At 47.0% G+C, this 18,285-nt stretch overlaps 1 protein-coding gene across 2 annotated transcripts in view; it reads left to right on the top strand.

The window, feature by feature from the left end:
* Positions 1–18,285, top strand: part of Maml1 (mastermind like transcriptional coactivator 1) — a 33,615-nt gene that overhangs the window by 11,509 nt on the left and 3,821 nt on the right. Inside the window, exons 4-7 of one of the 2 annotated variants that reach the window (XM_051167418.1) lie at positions 850–859; positions 10,355–11,770; positions 13,511–13,732; positions 16,119–16,215. In XM_051167418.1, the coding sequence (XP_051023375.1) occupies positions 850–859; positions 10,355–11,770; positions 13,511–13,732; positions 16,119–16,215 (1,745 nt within the window). The remainder of the gene's footprint in view (positions 1–849; positions 860–10,354; positions 11,771–13,510; positions 13,733–16,118; positions 16,216–18,285) is intronic. The other variant, XM_051167417.1, reaches the window with a different exon arrangement.

Raw genomic sequence — 18,285 nt, 5'->3', positions numbered from 1 at the left:
GGCTAATTTGACAGTTACCTGCAAAGTGTAGAACCAGAATTCAAATGAAAAGCCACTGTCAAGGCTCTTTCTTTTTTTTTAAAGATTTATTTGTTCTGTATACAGTGTTCTGCCTGCATGTACACCTGCATGCCAGAAGAGGGCACCAGATCTCATTATAGATGGTTGTGAGCCACCATGCGGTTGCTGGGAATTTAACTCAGGACCCTTGGAAGAGCAGCCAGTGCTCTTAACCTCTGAGCCATCCCTCCAGCTCCCTTATCCTTTCACTGGGTTATTTAGTTTCTGCAGATGGATCATATATGGGAACACACTCTTAAAAATTACACATTTTTAGGAAATAAATTGCTGGTTATTTTATTTAATAAAGACCAGTGGTCTTGCATCAAAGGCGTTATGGCAGAGGTACAGCAGCACTTTGTAACTATTTACCTTCTTGCCATCCCTTCCTCTCAACTTTGTTGTTTTTGTTTGCTCTGAGTCTCATAAAGCCTAGACTGGTTTGAAGTATGCAGCTGAGGCGGCCTTGAACTCCTTGTCCTCTTGTGTTCTCCATCAGTTCTGGGCCTTTAGTTCTTACGGTTGCTAATGAGCTTCAGTGATGGCGATGTCCCACTCTTAGTAGTGTGGGAGTGTGTGCTTAGTTCAGTTCATTACACACGCCCTTGCCGTGCCTCACAGAAGACGGAAGATGCTTCCTCATCCTGTTATATTGGGTTTAGCCATATGCTTTTCTTTGTCCACTAAGATGCTGCTTGAAAGCTAAAGAATACATACTAAAATTCAGGAAAAAATTTACAACATTAAACGTATATGTGTATTACACACATGTAATAGGTATGTGGGCAGTAAGGGTCGTGTAGCACTGGCTCTGTGCTGCAGTTCTAAGTTTTTTTTTTGGTCCGTTGTTTTTGTTTTGGTGGTTCTGGGAGTTTGAACTCAAGGCACTGTGCTCCTGCGCTGTGCCCTCAGCTTGTTTGGTGTTGGGAGATGAGGTCTTGGTGAACCCTCAGCTAGACTTCCCACTTGTGACTCTCCTGCTTTCCTCCCAGACCCTGGGATTTGCAGGTGAGTACCCCCTCCAGCTGCACAAGTTTATTTCTATCTAGGCATAGATTATGAGGTAAATGGAGATTTTACAGGGTCTCAGACAGCAATGCTGTATTCCATCAGACACAATTGAAAGGGGATTTTCAGAGTTCTACTGTGAAGCAAGAAGAAAGACTTGGTTGTGCTGCCATCATGGTCGTGTGGTACAGCTAGAGCTCATCCTTAGGGATCCACACCTGCCTGTCGAGACGGTCTGTGAGAGACTGAAGGGCAGCTAGATCTGTGCCCTAAAGTCTGATGGGTAGGTGAGCTGAGCACAGTGAACCTGAGGATCCTGGGACATGGGGGGCCGAGTGGCGGCAGGGTGCACAAAGACCCCTGCGGAACAGGCTGATTGCACCCTGGAGAGGGGAAGCTGATGTACGCCCAAGGCAGCCTGTATTCACGGTGGAGAGAAGAGCGGCTCCAGCTTCTCATCCCCAAACAGCCTTTTGCCATTTATTGTTTGAGATGGGGGTGGGGCGGGTACGGGGGGGGGGGGGGGAGGCCTTGCTTTGTAGCCTAGATTAGCCTCAAACTCCTGCCTCTTTGCTAAGAGTGCTAAAATGACTGTGTGCAACCATCCTTTGTTGTGTTTGGTTTTTTAAAGAAAGTCTCACTATCACCTAGTAATGGTCTTGAACTCCCAGACACAAGCAGTCATTCCTCCTCAGCCTTCAAGTAGCAACCACCTTACCACTTTTTTTTTTTAATAATGTTGGAGATTGGCCTGGGGCCTTGTCGGGCTAGGCAAGGACTCCACACTCAGCTACATCATCAGCCCTGTAGCTTATTTTTCAGCCATGTTTCTAACAATATCAGAGGTGAGGCCTGGGGGCTGGAGAGGTGATTCAGTAGTTGAGTTGTACTGGCTGCTCTTCTAAAGAATCCAAGTTCAGAGACTGGAGAGGTGGCTCAGCGGTTAAGAACACTGACTGCTCTTCCAGAGGTCTTGGGCTCAATTCTCAGCAACCACATGGTGGCTCACAACCATCTATAATGTGATCTAATGTGCACTGTATACATAATAAATAAATCTTTTAAAAAGGATCCAAGTTCAGTTCCCAGCAAGCACATGGTTCCTCACAACTGTAACTCCAGGTCCATGTGGTCTGATGTCCTCTTTGGGCCACCATGGGCACTGCATGCATATGATGCACAAGACCATCCTTACTCAGCTTGGGGGGGGGGGGTGGCCACAATGTGGAAGCAGGCAGATATCTGAGTTTGAGGCCAGCCTGGTCTACAGAGTGAGTGCCAGGACAGCCAGGGCTCCATTACACAGAAAACTGTCTTGTAAAAACAAAAATACCTAACTACAGTGAAGAAGAAAACCAAATGAGGTAGAAAAGAGGATGAAACTCAGGCATGAGAGCATCTACCTCTATCCTAGCACATAGGAGACAGAGGCAGAGGGACTGAGGTCAGCCTGGGCTACAAAGCAAGATCTTGTATCTAAAATAACAAAAGAAGGGGCTAGAGAGAGAGCTCAGTGCTTAAGAATATGTACTCCCTGCACTCTGGGAGGCAGAGACAGGCGGATCACTGAGTTTGAGACCAGCCTAGTCTACAAAGTGAGTCTAGGAAAGCTAAGGCTACACGGAGATACACTGTCTCAACCAAGAAAAGAAAAAAAGAAAAGGAAAGAACATGTAATGCTCTTGTAGTCTAAATTTGGTTCGTAGCTTGCATATCAGGCAGCTCATGAGCACCTATGACTCCAGCTCTAGGAAAGCCAACATTCATGTTCACAGACTACATACAGATACACAAATCTTAGAAATAAGCAGAGGAGCTGGAGGGTGGTGGCGCATGCCTTTAATACCAGCACTCCAGAGGCAGAAGCAGGCAGACCCCTGTAAGTTTGAGGCCAGCCTGGTCTAGAAAGTGAGTCCAGGACAGCCAAGGCTACACAGAGAAACCCTGTCTTGAAAAAAATCAAATAAATAAAATAAACAAAAAGAGGAAAATCCAGCCAGGCATGGTGGCGCACGCCTTTAATCCCAGCACTCGGGAGGCAGAGGCAGGAGGATCGCTGTGAGTTCGAGGCCAGCCTGGTCTACAAAGTGAGTCCAGGATGGCCAAGGCTACACAGAGAAACCCTGTCTCAAAAAACCAAAAAAGAGGAATATCCAAGAAAAAAAAATTGGCAAGATGGCTGACTAAGAACATGTTGCCAAATTTAACCACCTGAGGACCATCTTGGACTCCCACTTCCACACACATACCATGACACACCAAATCACACAAATAATAAATAAATGTAAAATAATTTTTAAAGAAAAAAGGAGGCAAACATGGTGGTAACACAGTTTAAATTCCAGTACCCAGGAGGCAGAAGCAGGTGGATCTCTTGAGTTTGAGGATAGCTTGGTCTACAGAGCACGTTCCAGGACAGCCAGGGCTACACAGAGAAATCCTGTCTTGAATAACTGGGGTGGGGAGAGGGATTTGGAGGACCAGTGCGGCAGTCCCAGGATCAGAATAATAGAAATTACAGTAAAAGAACAACAGTGGGAAATTACCTACATAGTTCAGTTTGACATCTGCAAGGAGTAAGCTGCCATATTAAAGGGCATGCTTGTGCCTAGTACTAGGTTAATGAAACCCACCCATACCAGTCATACCATTTTAAACTTCTGGAAGGAGGGTCCCTTGTGACATATGAAGACCCACACCAGCAGTAGGAACTAGAAGACAACTGACCAGGTCTTCAAAGTCCTGAGGGAGGATCTAGGGAAATTGTTGGTGAGAAAGCATGTGCTGTGCACGTGAGAGGAACTGAATTTGCTTCTAACACCTAGTAAATGCTAGGTGAGCGTAGTGGCTCACCTGTAACCATAGCACTCAGGAGCAGAGACAGATGGGCAAGTAGACTCAGCTAGACTTTTCAGTGTGGACTCTGGGGTCATGTGAAAGACCCTGGGTCAGTGGATAAGGTGGACAGTGATTGAGAAAGATACGTGGTTTCGGCCTCTAGCCTCTACTTACACGCACACACGTATGTGGGTAAGAGGGCAACGTGTGGGGCTCTGGGGAACAACCTCAGGATGTTAGACTCGCCAACAGCCCTTTACTCAGTCGTCCAGCTGACCCTCCCTCAGTTTTATTTTTTTTTTTTTTTTTTTTTTTTTTTTTTTTTTTTTTTTTTTTTTTTTTTTTTTTTTTTTTTTTTTTTTAAGATTTATTTATTTATTATGTATACAATGGTCTGCCTGCACGTACAGTACAGGCCAGAGGAGGGCATCAGATCACATCATAGATGGCTGTGAGCCACCATGTGGTTGCTGGGAATTGAACTCATGACCTCTGGAAGAGCAGTCAGTGCTCTTAACCGCTGAGCCATCTCTCCAGCCCCCTCCCTCAGTTTTAAATAAGGGCTTTACTCACATGCCGTATCATTCTCTCATTTCAGTTACCCAGTTCAGTGGGCATTTTAGTGTATTCATAGCTTGTGGAGCCATTACACTGTCAGTTATAGGATGTTTTCATTGGAATAGCAAGACATCCTATATCTCCTTCAATCCTTCCTCCTCCATCATCTCCTCCCCATCAGTCCTGCCCCCTCCTCCTCAGTCTCCTTTGTAGTTTCCTCTTAACCTGAAATTATCTCACAGTAAACCCTTAGCAGACAGTGGAGGCAGGCAGCTCTTTGGGTGCTGCCAGCCAGCTTGCTGCCCTTTACCAGTGTACTTGATAAACCTGTTTTCTTCCTAAAGAAATCCATACAGTGTGCATTTGTAGCATGCCAGTAGTGCCAGCTTTTGGGATGGCAAGACAGGACAATCAAAAGTTCAAGACTCTAGGGGCTCGAGAGATGGCTCAGTAGTTAAGAGCACTGGCTGAGCCAGGAGGTGGTGGCACACACCTTTAATCCCAGCACTTGCAAGGCAGAGGCAGGCGGATCTCTGAGCTCGAGGCCAGTCTGGTGTACAAAGCCAGTCCAGGACAGCCTGGGTGACACAGAGAAACCCTGTCTTGAAAGCCACCCACCTCCTTTAAAAAAAAAAAAAAGCATTGGCTGCTCTTCTGAGAGGACCAGTTCAATTCCCAGCACCCATATTGCAGCTCACAACTAGCTGTAACTCCAGTTCCAGGGGATCTGACACCCTCACACAGACATACAAACAGGTAAACACCAATGAGCAATGCACATGAAAGAAAAATAAATTATTAAAAGAAACCTCGGAGCTGGAGAGATGGCTCAGAGGTTAAGGGCTCTGTCTATTCTTCCAGGGGTCCTGAGTTCAATTCCAAGCAACCAAATGGTGGTTCACAGCCATCTACAGTGAGATCTGGTGCCCTCTTCTGGCGTGCAGGCACACATGCGGGCAGAATACTGTATAAATAGAAAAAGAAATTTCAAAATGCTACCTCATAATAACTCTTCAAAAAGTACATAGGCATCAAACTGTAAAGTCTTCTGAAGTGAACTTTCCATCTTCTGGATGGAAACTCTCTGCCAAGTGGAAGGAGCCTCCAGAGCCCTTCTGTCCACCCCAGGCTGGGTTGTTTGCATTCTAACCTAGAGGCAAATGATACAAAATTGGAAACTTTTAGTAACTGGGTATATTATAGGCAGTTCTGCTGTATTCCTTTTCCTTTAAGGATCTTCCTTGTTTTGAAACAGGGTTTCTCTGTGTAGCCTGGCTGTCCTGGACTCACTTTGTAGCCCTGGCTGGCCTCAAACTCGGAGATCCTCCTGCATCTGCCTCCATGAGTGCTGAGATTAAAGGTGTGCACCATTACTACCCAGCTCCTTTAAGTGTTTTAAAAAGAATTGCTGTGGGCTTGCTTTTCTAATGATGACACCTGGATGGGGCTCTTCGCTCTTTGCTGAGGGGAACATTTGCGTGGTCTGGAACTCTGATGCATGCCATTTGCCCACTGGCATTTCATCTGCAAGCCTGAGTTGAAGGATCTGAAACAGACCTCAGCACTACACAAGGTTCCTTCCCAAGACAGCTGAACAATGAAACCTTAGAAACACATGGAGTTCACTGAGTTTTATTGACTGTAACACAGGAACAAATGGTCTAGTGTGCTAGGGTTGTTTGACTATTGAATGGGTGGGGCTAGAGAGATGGCTCAGAGGTTAAGAGCACTGCCTGCTCTTCCCAAATCTGGTGCCCTCCTCTGGCATGCAGGTGTACATGCAGACAAAACACTGTATACATAATAAGTAAAGCTCTTTTTAAAACATTATTTTTAAAAAAATATTGAGTGGAATCCCAGATTGAGAGACTCAGACAAGTTGGGCAGTGGTGGTGCACACCTTTAATCCCAGTATTCTCTTTGAGTTTGAGGACAGCCAAAAATAAATCATAGTAACAGGGAATGAGAGAGTGGCCTGGAACACTTGTAAATAATGGGTTTCCCAACAGAAACAGTAGCAAGGCTTCTTACTGCCTATATGCAGAGTAGAGCCTGTGGGGAAGGAAGAGGCGAAGTTGAAATTGCCAGTATTTAACAGTGTTTACCTTTAAAATTCTAGACAGCAGCTGGAGAGATGGCTCAGAGGTTAAGAGCACTGGCTGCTCTTCCAGAGGTCCTGAGTTCAATTCCCAGCAACTACATGGTGGCTCACAACCATCTATAATGAAATTTGATGCCCTCTTCTGGCCTGCAGGTGTACATGCAGATAGAGCATTCATATGCATTAAATAAATAAATCTTTTTATTTTTTTAAAGTGTTCTAGCCAAGTGTGGGTAACTAAGAAAACCCAAACCAAATTTGGGAAGCTAAGAAAGGAGGCTGTGAGTCCAGGCCAGCCTGGGCTATATAATGAAACGTAGTTTGGTGGGGGGGGGGGGGGGCGGGGGACGGGACATGAGGTTTCCTTTTTGTTTTTGTTTTAACCTGTGTTCTGGAGGAGTCCAAGGAGCCATAGCCTTGGTACAACTGTGGTGTGGCTGGAGAGACGGTGCACAAGGACAGCAGAGCCAAAGCTTGGGGCTGTGAAGACTCAAGCATAACCAGGAGCCACAGAAGGGCAAAAGAAAAGGACTGATCACACATTTGCTTGTCGCTGCCATTATTTGACCCTGAAGTCCAATGTGGGTGGGAGCTAGGCTGCAGCAAGACTGGTTTTAGAAATCATTAAAATAGTCCAAATAAGAGAAGCTGCTGGTGTTAGTGCATGTAGCAAGTAAGTGAGATGAAGAGACGGCTCAGAGGAGACTGAAGGAACTGAGAAGGCTGGCAATGGTGGCACATACTTTTTAATCCTTGAGTTCCAGGACAGCCAGCGCTGCATAGAGAAACTGTCTCAAAAAACAAACAAAGCCCAAAAACCAGCAGCTCCCAGTTGACACTAAAGCAAGACTATGGGCAGGAATGTGAAGGAAGAGCACTTTTTAATTTATTTTTATTTTTATTTTTTTAGACAGGGTTTCTCTGTGTAGCCTTGGTTGTCCTGGACTGGCTTTGTAGACCAGGCTGGCCTTGAACTCTCATCAATCTACCTGCCTCAGCCTCCCGAGTGCTGGGATTAAAGGGTTGAGGATGCCATGATGGAGGCCCTTGATATTCTGCAGATCATGGCATCCTGTTGAACTCGTCATTCTGGAATTGCAAGCACCTCTAGGCTGAGCATATACAGGCTCCTATTCATAGAGGGAGGCCAGTTGTATTACTATGCAGCATTCACGTAACTTTACTGTCGTGTTGGGGATGGAACATACAATATCACAGATTGTAGGTGAGCACCTTGTTGCTGTGTCCCATCTCCATCCCAATAGGTGGCCATTATTTAACCAGTTCAGATTGTTTTCTCATCTCCTTTGTAACTGTCTGGGCTCCAAGGCTTCCCCACCGCTCCTTCCACCACAAGGACTTTGCCCATGTTGGGTATTCATGCAAGTGCCCAAGGTTTGTGAATCGGCCAGGGCTACCATATTTTACGATATCATACCCCCAACCCCTGCCTACTCCAGGTAAATTTTTGGCTAGTTGAGGATGTGGCCCAGTAGTTCTGTTGGCTGAAAGCAGTGGATGTTAGAAAAATGAGCTGTTCCTTTGGCACTTGTCTGCAGCTGTTTGCATGTGGTTACTCAGAGGTCTTATGTTTGCTGGAGTGGAGAGAGGGGGTCTGTTCTAATCCAAGGCAGCTGGCTGGCTCATCAAATGACTTGACACCTTTGGTGTCTACCTTCACTAGAAAGATATGAAAGTGACCAACCCAGCAGTGGCTCTGTGGGGCAAAGGATGGTAGTAGGGAAGATAGAAACAAAGGAAATGTTAGAGCCTAGTGTGGTGCCTCACACCCTAATCCAGCACCTGAGAGGCTGAGGCAGGAGGAGGAGAATTCAAGGCCAGCCTGGGCAACATAGAAAAAGCCTGTCTCTAAAAACAAAGAAAAGAAAACTGGGTGTGGTGGTGCACACCTTTAATCCCAGCACTCGGGAGGCAGAGGCAGGCAGATCACTGTGAGTTTAAGGCCAGCCTGGTCTACAAAGCGAGTCCAGGACAGCTAAGGCCACACAGACAGACCCTGTCTGGAGTGGTGGGAGGTGGGTGATATTGGCAAATATATTTTCTCTGAACAATTAAAGAGGGATGGAGGATATATTTACATTCTTCAAATAAAACTTTTTGAGCCAGATTTTATGAGGAATGCATTCATGAGGGCGGCTCTCTTCTCCCTGGCCACCCTCTGTGGCAGCAGGAAGCAAAAGAACCTCCATGGAGCAGTGCAACACCTTTTGGTTCCAAGGGCTTGTTCTTTTAAAAAATTTAATCTCTTTTGTATGTGTATCAGTTTTGCCTGCATGTATATATGTGCATATCTGATGTCTGAGGAGGACAAAAAAAGGGTGTTCTTGGAATTGGAGTTACATGTGGTTGTGAGCTACTCTGTGTGTGTGTGTGTGTGTGTGTGTGTGTACACGTGCGTGTGCTATAGATTGATCCCAGGTCCTCTAGAAGAACAGCCAGTGCTCTTACCCACTCAGCCATCTCTCCAGCCTCCAAAGGCTTGCTCTTAAGTTGGATTCTTGGACTGATACTGTGTGGCATACTCTGCCCCAGTTGCCTTTCTCAGTCAACTATGTACCCATATATGAACTTAAAGGAATGCCAGCTAGCAGCTGAGCCATCAGCTCAGCAGTTGACAGTGCTTACTGTCTTTGAGAGGACTCAGGTTCCATTCCCAGCACTCCCATGGCAGCTCACAACTGACTCTAACTGTGGTCCCAGGGGATCCAATGCCCTCTTGTGGCCTCCACACAGGCAAAACACCCATACATATAAAATGGATTTAAAAAAAAAAGGTTGATAATGTAGGAAAGAAGGATGGCAGCAATTGACACTGAGCGGTGGAGGAAACTGTCCTCTGTGACCAGAGCACAGGCTGTTGACAGTGCCTTGGTCAACAGCTCATCAGTGCACACCTACACTCTGCTTCTAAGGCAGGAGCCCTTCTCTGCAGACAGAGTGGGATAGTGTGGGTTCTGACTTGCTCTGACGCCTCTAAAAACTGAAAATTAAAACCTGTTAGGAACTTTTCTTTTTCTTTTCTTTTTTTGGTTTTACAAGACAGGCTCTCTCTGTGTTAGCCTTGGCTGTTCTGGACTCACTTTGTAGACCAGGCTGTCCTCAATCTCACAGTGATATGCCTGCCTCTGCCTCCCAAGTGCTGGAATTAAAGGTGTGCACCACCACGCCCAGCTAGCAACATTTCTTTAAAACAACAAAAACCAAAAATCTTCAAAGGCCACCCCCAGCGTCTCACCTCCTCCAAAGCCACACCTCCTAGTCATTCACCAACAGCTCCACTAACTGTGGGCCAGGCATTCTAATCTCTGTCTGTGGGGGCCATTCTCATTCAGACTGCCACAGCTCCTTTGCTTGGAAGTAATAGAATCCGTATCAACCTAAGAACAAGAGAAAAAAAAAATGTATTGGTTCATATGAGTGGAAAGTCGGGTGGGAGAGGGCTGGGGTCATTGGCAGGTCTTGGGTATAGCAAGATACAGGATTCCTGTGATGATCTTCTGCGGACCCTCAAACTAGATGACGATGGCCATCCTCATGTTTGTGTCCAGCAAAAGTGCTCACTTTCCCACAGCAAGCTAGATGTACAGTTCTGACTGGGCAGGGCAGCCCTGGTGAGGAGGTAGAAGTAAAGGGAAGCAGACGTGCAGGGAGGTCTGAGCCCACAGGGAGTGCGGCAAGACTGCAGGTCCCCGGTTGGAGCCACTGTTGGAAGCACAGAGGATCTTAGACAAGGTACTGTGTCCTAAGTCCACTGTTCATGTGTTTCAGCATCTTCATGAGACAGTGAAGAGGAATCTTGACAGCGCTGCCTCCCCTCAGAACGGCGATCGACAGAATGGCTATGGAGATCTATTTCCTGGGCACAAGAAGACCCGCAGGGAGGCTCCTCTGGGCGTCAGCGTGTCTGCCAATGGGCTCCCTCCTGCCTCACCCCTTGGGCAGCCTGATAAGCCTCCTGGGGGAGATGCCTTGCAGTCTGGTGGGAAGCACTCGCTGGGGCTAGATTCCATCAACAAGAAGTGTCTGGCAGACTCGAGCATCCACCTGAATGGAGGAAGCAGCTCCAGTGAGCCATTTCCTCTGGGTCTGAGTAAAGAGCTCAAGCAAGAGCCAGTGGATGACCTGCCGTGCATGATCGCGGGGGCTGGCGGCTCCGTGTCCCAGAGCAATCTCATGCCCGACCTCAACCTCAATGAGCAGGAGTGGAAGGAGCTCATTGAAGAGCTGAACAGGTCAGTGCCTGACGAAGACATGAAGGACCTGTTTACTGAGGACTTTGAGGAGAAGAAGGATCCAGAGCCCCCTGGTTCTGCCACACAAACCCCCTTGGCTCAGGACATTAATATTAAGACTGAGTTCTCTCCAGCAGCCTTTGAGCAGGAGCAGTTAGGTTCTCCACAAGTGAGGGCTGGGTCTGCAGGACAGACCTTTCTGGGACCTTCATCTGCCCCTGTAGGCACAGATTCTCCAAGCCTTGGGAGCTCTCAGACTCTGTTTCATACCACTGGTCAACCTGGGGCAGACAATCCCAGTCCAAACCTGATGCCGGCATCAGCCCAGGCCCAGAATGCACAAAGAGCCCTCGCAAGTGTGGTATTGCCCAGCCAGGGCCCAGGAGGGGCCTCAGAACTGCCCTCTACTCACCAGCTCCAGCAGATAGCTGCCAAGCAGAAGCGTGAGCAGATGCTGCAGAACCCACAGCAAGCTGCCCCAGCACCTGCCCCGGGCCAGCTGTCCACATGGCAGCAGGCGGGGCCCTCCCACAGTCCCTTAGATGTCCCTTATCCCATGGAGAAGCCCACCAGCCCTCCTGGCTATAAGCAAGACTTTACCAACTCAAAACTGCTCATGATGCCTAGTGTAAACAAGAGTTCTCCTCGGCCAGGAGGCCCCTACCTCCCCCCCAGCCACTCAAACCTGCTGAGTCATCAGTCACCAAGTAACTTGAATCAGAGCTCCGTGAACAGCCACGGGTCTGTGCTAGACTATGGCAATACAAAACCCCTCTCTCATTACAAAGCAGACTGTGGGCAAGGCGGCCCTGGGTCTGGCCAGAACAAGCCAGCTTTGATGGCGTATCTTCCCCAGCAGCTGCCTCATCTGAGTAATGAGCAGAACTCCTTGTTTCTGATGAAACCAAAGCCAGGAAACATGCCCTTTCGGTCACTGGTTCCACCTGGTCAGGTGAGTAGGAGCCTTCCCTTCCCACCACTCTGCTATGGGCTCGGGTGAAGTCCCCTACTAAACTAGAAGTCAGTGTGCAAGAGACAGTGGTGGGAGCAGCTGCTGTCACCATTTGAAGTGGACACTGTAAAAAATAGGCCAGGAAATTGTCAGAAATGTTTTGTGCTCATTCAGCCCTAGCTGGCTGTGCAGCCGAGCCGCTCTTGAACTCTGGATTCCTCTGCTTCTACCTCTAAGTGTTGAGATTACGGGTGACTGGAATTGATCCTTAGTAAAAATAGAGTAAAGTTCCTTAGTATAGTTGGCTAGTAGTGGCACAAGCCTTTAATCCCAGCACTCAGGAGGCAGAGGCACACGCATCCCCTGTAAGTTCGAGGTCAGCCTACTCTATGGAGTAAATTCCAGTACAGCTGGGGCTACCAGAGAAACCCAGTCTTGAAAGAAAAAAAATATGCTTTAGTATAACTGACATTAACTACATAGACATTTGGGAAATCACCTAGTTTAGTTGTCTGTTTCATGCCAAACAACTACATAAAGCCCTGTCTCAAAAAATAAAAATAAAATACAAAAACAAAAACAAAAACAGGCATGGTGTCATGTCTTAAATCCCAAAAGTCTGGGCAGAGGCATGGGGCTCAAGGCCAGCTTGGTCTACATAATGAGACACTTGTCACAAAACAAGAATCCAGTTGTGACGGTTCACAGTAATCTCAGCACAGGGAAGTTGAGGCAGCCACAAGTTTGAGGCCAACCCGGGCTACAGTGTGAGGCCATGCTTGTTTTGGAGAAGGGGAAAAAAAAAAAAAAAAAAAAATGGGGGAAGGGATGTAGTAAGGTTACATAGCATTCAGCATGAACTCAAGAAAGGCAGAGTGTGGAGCTGTGGGCAGTGCAGTCGCAGTGCTGGGGCTCGCAGCCAGGAGCCAGTCCAGCCACATTGGGAAGCTCTGGGTTCAGTGAGAAATGCTTTCTCAAAAACTGAAGTGAAACAATTAAGAAAAACACTTGATATTGACCACTGCTGCACACAGAAACGCTAAATAAAATTTAAAGTCTAAACATATAAAGTATCTGAAAAGAGCTATCCCTGTTCTCCCAAAAAAATACATGTACAAGGGGGCATAAAAAGTGATTTCATGCTGTTTGGGGGCAGCCATCGACCAAGTCTCCTTTTTAACAGCACAGCGTTTGGTTTGGTTTGGTTGCGAGGTGGGTATGATGTTTGTAGGGCAGGTTTGTTTTTGTTTTTTATTGTTTTTATTTTTTTGGTTTTTCGAGACAGGGTTTCTCTGTGTACCCTTGGCCATCCTGGACTCACTTTGTAGACCAGGCTGGCCTCGAACTCACAGCGATCCTCCTGCCTCTGCCTCTCGAGTGCTGGGATTAAAGGTGTGCGCCACCACGCCCAGCCTGGTAGTATTGTTTTTAATGAGGGCTTTTGTTTTGGGTTGGTTAGTTTGGGCTTTGGGGGCGGGGGTATTGTTTGTTGAGTTAGGGTCTCATGCATCCCTGACAGATCTGGAACTCAGAGTTCCTCTCGCCTCTGCCTCCCAAGCGCTAGGACTTACGATGCTGCCACCACATACACAAAGGACATTTCATGTCCAGACTTTTAACAGTGGGGAAGCAGAGGCTGGGAGTTAAAGACACAACAGTGAGCAAGGCTATCACTGGGTGAGGCTTCCCTGCTGGGTCACTCATGCCACCTCACTTGGATCACTTCATCTTTGTTGACAGGAGCAGAGCCCCTCCAGTGTCCCTGTGCCAGCCCCGACTGCTAGTGTGGGGACCCAGCCTAGCGTGTCTGCGGCCAGCACTCACAGCAGCTCCCAGTATCTCAGCAGCCAGCAGCAGGCTGCTGTGATGAAGCACCAGCAGCTGCTCCTGGACCAGCAGAAGCAGCGGGAGCAGCTGCAGCAGCAGCAGTTCCTGCAGAGGCAGCACCTCCTTGCTGAGCAGGTAACAGGCACAGGAAACCATGCAGGCACCCAGTGTCGGTGCTGTGTCCTTTAAAATCCCATTTAGCCCAGCAAGAACCCAAAGCAGGTAAAGTGCTTGCTAGCCTGCCTGATGGCCTGAGTTCAATCTTCAATCCCTGTGATCCACATGCATGTGAAAGATGAGATCACCTCCACAGGTGGCCCTCTGACCTCCACACCCACATACCCCAAAGCGTGAATGTCCATGATATAATGCTAGATTCTTGTTTTCTTAGCAATTAGGACTAGCTAGGCTAAGGTCTTTTCTCAGCACCTACATCAAGTGGCTCACAACTGCCTATAACCAGTTCCAGGGATCCAACCACCCCTCTCACCTCTGTGGACACCTGCATGCATGCGGTACACAAACTCACACAAAAATCAGTTCTGGGGATAATGGTGAACACCTTTAATCTCAGCATTTGAGAGGTGGAGGCAGGTGGATCTCAGAGTTTGAGGTCAGCCTGGTCTATAGAGTGAGGACAGACAGGACTACACAGTGAGACACTGGATCAACAACAACAAAGACCTTTAATAGTAAATCTTAAAAAAAAAAAAAAAAAGCCAGGCTGTTTTGTGGTGGCATACGCTACGGGTCCAGGACAGCCAAGGCTATACAGAGAAATCCTGTCTCGAAAAACCAAAACGAAACAAACTAATAACTCCATTACTATGGCACACATTCATAAACATACAAGTAAATAAAAATGTTTCTCAGTGTTTACTTATTTAGGTTTTTCATTTGTTTGTTGTTTAGTTTATCAAGACAGGGTTTCTCTGTGTAGCCTTGGCTGTCCTGGACTCACTTTGTAGTCCAGGCTGGCCTTGAACTCATAAAGATCCACCTACCTCTGCCTCCCCAAGTGCTGGGATTACAGGCGTGCGCACCATGCCCAGATTATTTCATTTTTTTAAAAAAATGCTAAAAAATGTTTTTAATACTTAAAACAAATGAATAGAACCCCCTTTCTAAGGCAGTAGCATTGCTTAGGCAGGTTTTCTGTGGGAGCTACTGAAGGTAGTATCTTCATGCAGGCACACAGGCCACCAGTGCATTTGTTGTAAACATGAGTTGTGAGGAACCGGAACAGTAAAGGTGCCCCTGACGTCCTGAGATGAAGATGCTGGGTTACAGGAATGGAGTGCAGACCCCAGCAACCATGAGCGCCTTTGAGAGGTTTAACCACATCTTCTAATGAGACAGGAGCCAGCTGGGCATGGTGGCTCTCACCTGTAATCCTAGCTTTCAGGAAGGCAAGGCGAGAGAGTTGCCCTCATGGCTTGGCTACAGAGTTAAGTTTGAGGCCAGTCTGGACTAGAGCGACTGTAGCTAAAAAGGAGGAAAGAGACCAGGAAGTGGTTCACAAGCCTGAGGCCCTGAGTTCTTATCCCTGGTACCCATGTAAAGCAGGATCCAAATTTGTAAGCCCAGGACTGCTAATTGGAGCTGGGAAGCAGAGACAGATCCCCTTGATGCTCCTGAGTTAGCAAGCCTGGCTTCCGTACTGAACAGAAAGAAATCCTGTCAAAGCCAATGAAGGCAGCAGAACCCACACGCAGTTTTCCTCTGGCAGAAACCATGGCGCACACTCACCCACACATAACACAGACACACACAGACACACACACACACACACACTCTCACACACACAAAGACAATACTTTAAACCAACTCCAAAGACTACACTTTGCTGAGGTTGGTCATTGTCTCAGTTCCACCATTTTTTTTTTTTTTTTTTAATTTTTGGTTTTTCTTTTTTTTTTTAAACATTTATTTATTTATTATGTATACAGTGTTCTGCCTATACATATACATACACAGAAGAGGGCACCAGATCTCATTATAGATGGTTATGAGCCACCATGTGGTTTCTGGGAATTGAACTCAGGACATTTGAAAGAGCAGCCACTGCTCTTAACCTCTGAGCCATCTCTCCAACCCTAATTTTTGGTTTTTCAAGACAGGGTTTCTCTGACTGAAGTTCTGGCTATCTTGGAAATCTGTCTGTAGGCCAGGGAGCTGGCGTTGAACTCAGAGGTCTGCCTCTGCCTTCTGAGTGCTAGAATTAAAGGTGTGTGCCACCACCACCACCAGGGCCACCATCTTTTAAAAACGAACTGCTCATGTCATATGCAATCTATTTTGGCACACTTCAGTGGTTTCCATTGTAATTGTGCAGTCACTACCAGAACCCACTGTTACCACCCAGACACTTCCCATGAGCACTTCCTTCTCTGCACCCACAGGCGCCTGTCTGTGAGACACACTAGCTTGTGCACCTTGCTTTTCTGCTCATTGGTTTTTACTTCAGGCTTACATTGAGTTTTCGTTTTGTTTTACTGTTTCTATTCTTGGCACATTCTAGGAGAAGCAACAGTTTCAGCGTCATCTGACCCGCCCTCCCCCCCAGTACCAAGACCCAACACAAAGCACCTTCCCACAGCAGGTTGGACAGTTCACAGGTAAGGGGATGTGAAGGAGGTTGTGGGGCAGGCAGTTTTGGGCATAACGGTGGGTGGAACTCATGACCTGTGGTGCTGATGAACTCCTAAGTTTACCTGCTCATAGACTTTGTGGTTTGGAGGAGAGGCCTGAATTTTTAGTTCCTTTGATGCACAAGGAGAAGAGGGTCTCCAGAGTTGACTGAGGATGCTCACAGTTAAAGCATGCTTTTGAAGCAAAATTATTACTAGAGGGCATTTTATGTGTGTCTTTCTTGTTTTGGTTTGTTTTTTTGAGACAGAAGTTGTCTGTATAGCCCTTGCTGTCCTAGAACTCACTCTGTAGACCAGACTGGCCTCAAACTCGTAGAGATCCACTTGCCTCTGCCTCCTAGTTATGAGATTAAAGGTGTGTGCCACCAGCTGGTTTATGTGTAAGTCTCTTTGGTTTTTCGAGACAGAGTTTCTGTTACCCTGGCTGTACTGGACTGGCTTCGTAGATCAGGCTGGCCTCGAACTCACAGAGATCCACCTGTCTCTGCCTCTGCCTCTGAAGTGCTGGGATTAAAGGCATGCACCACCACTGCCCAGCTTAATTGTTAAGTCTTAATTAAGATAGTTCTTTGTATCTTCAGAAGAGCCCCATAGCAAGCTGGGTGTGGAGGTGCATGCCTGTAATCCTAGTACTTGGGAGGTGGAGATAGGAGGATCAGTTTAATATCATCTTCAGCTTCTTAGTGAGTTTGAGGGATCTTGTCTCAAAAACAAAACTGATTTCCAGATGGAAGAGTTTATTCTGATGTCCTTTGTGTGGGCTTTTGCTGCTTCTATCTGCTCACTTTGGTGTCACAGGGAAAGCAGGCAGCACCTGAGCCTTGGCATCACCTCTGAGGTGTGTTCAACAGCTTGTTTGGGTGGATATTGCAGGTCACATATCATTGGGTGTGCTCTGGCCTTGCCCTCCTTCGAGACTGTTACAGTGAAGTGTCACAGAGAAACTAGCCACAGCCATGTAAAACTCTAAGTGGGGTCTCCTGGTGTGCTGGCTGTGAAGATGGAGTTGAAGCCTATGGCTGTCACAGAACCTGTGGCTGGCTTGGGTCTCCATCCCGTGGCACATTGATACAGGCTTTAACAAAGTGAAGTAGTCCATTTCAGCTCTCCCCTTTTCTTTAGAACTTTTTTTTTTTAATTATTATTTATGTATTGGCTTTTCGAGACAAGGTTTCTCTGTGTAATAGCCATGGCTATCCTGGAACTCTCTTTGTAGACCAGGCTGACCTCGAATTCATAGAGATCTGTCTGCCTCTACCTCCCTAGTGCTGGGATTAAAAGCGTGCACCACCACCTGACTAGAACTACTTTTTCTTTTTAAAGATTTATTTATTTATTTTATGTATATGAGCATGCCATCTTCATGTACACCAGAAGAGGGCACCAGATCTTATTATAGATAGTTGTGAGCCACCATGTGGTTGCTGGGAACTGAACTCAGGACCATCTGAAAGAACAGACAGTGCTTTCAACCCCTGAGCCATCTCTCCAGCCCCAGAAAACTATTTTTTCAAAGTTATTTTTATTATGTCTACATTTGGGGAGTTATATACACTTGTGTTGCAGGTGCCCATGGAGGCCACAGCTGTTGGATCCCTGTGGAGCTAAAGTTATGGACAGTTTGAGCCACCTGTTGCAGGTGCTAGAGACTAAACTTTCATGCTCTGCAAAGCTTAGGCCGTAACCAGTAGGCAGCAAGCTCCAGCCAGACATGATGGCACTTAGGAGATAGAGGCAGGAGGATCAATCAGGAGGTCAGTACACAGGTCTCTATAGAGAAAACTTGTCTCCAAAAATAAGGGGAGAGGACTGGAGAGACCTCAGTGAAGTATCTGGAAGGACGAGGACCTAAGTTGTTCCTTGGCACCAATGTAAAAGCCGTGTGTGTGTGTGTGTGTGTGTGTGTGTGTGTGTGTGTGTGTGTGTGTGTGTGTAAAATGTGTAATCCAGGTATCACAAAAACAGAGGCAGACAAATCCCTGGAGCTTTCTAGCCAGTCAGTCTAGCCTACTCAGCGAGCTTCAGGCCAATGAGAAA

Source organism: Acomys russatus, chromosome 25 (assembly GCF_903995435.1).
Source record: "Acomys russatus chromosome 25, mAcoRus1.1, whole genome shotgun sequence".
Lineage (NCBI taxonomy): Eukaryota > Metazoa > Chordata > Mammalia > Rodentia > Muridae > Acomys > Acomys russatus.
Note: the sequence above shows the minus strand (reverse complement) of the source record. Positions and strands in the feature narration are given on the sequence as shown.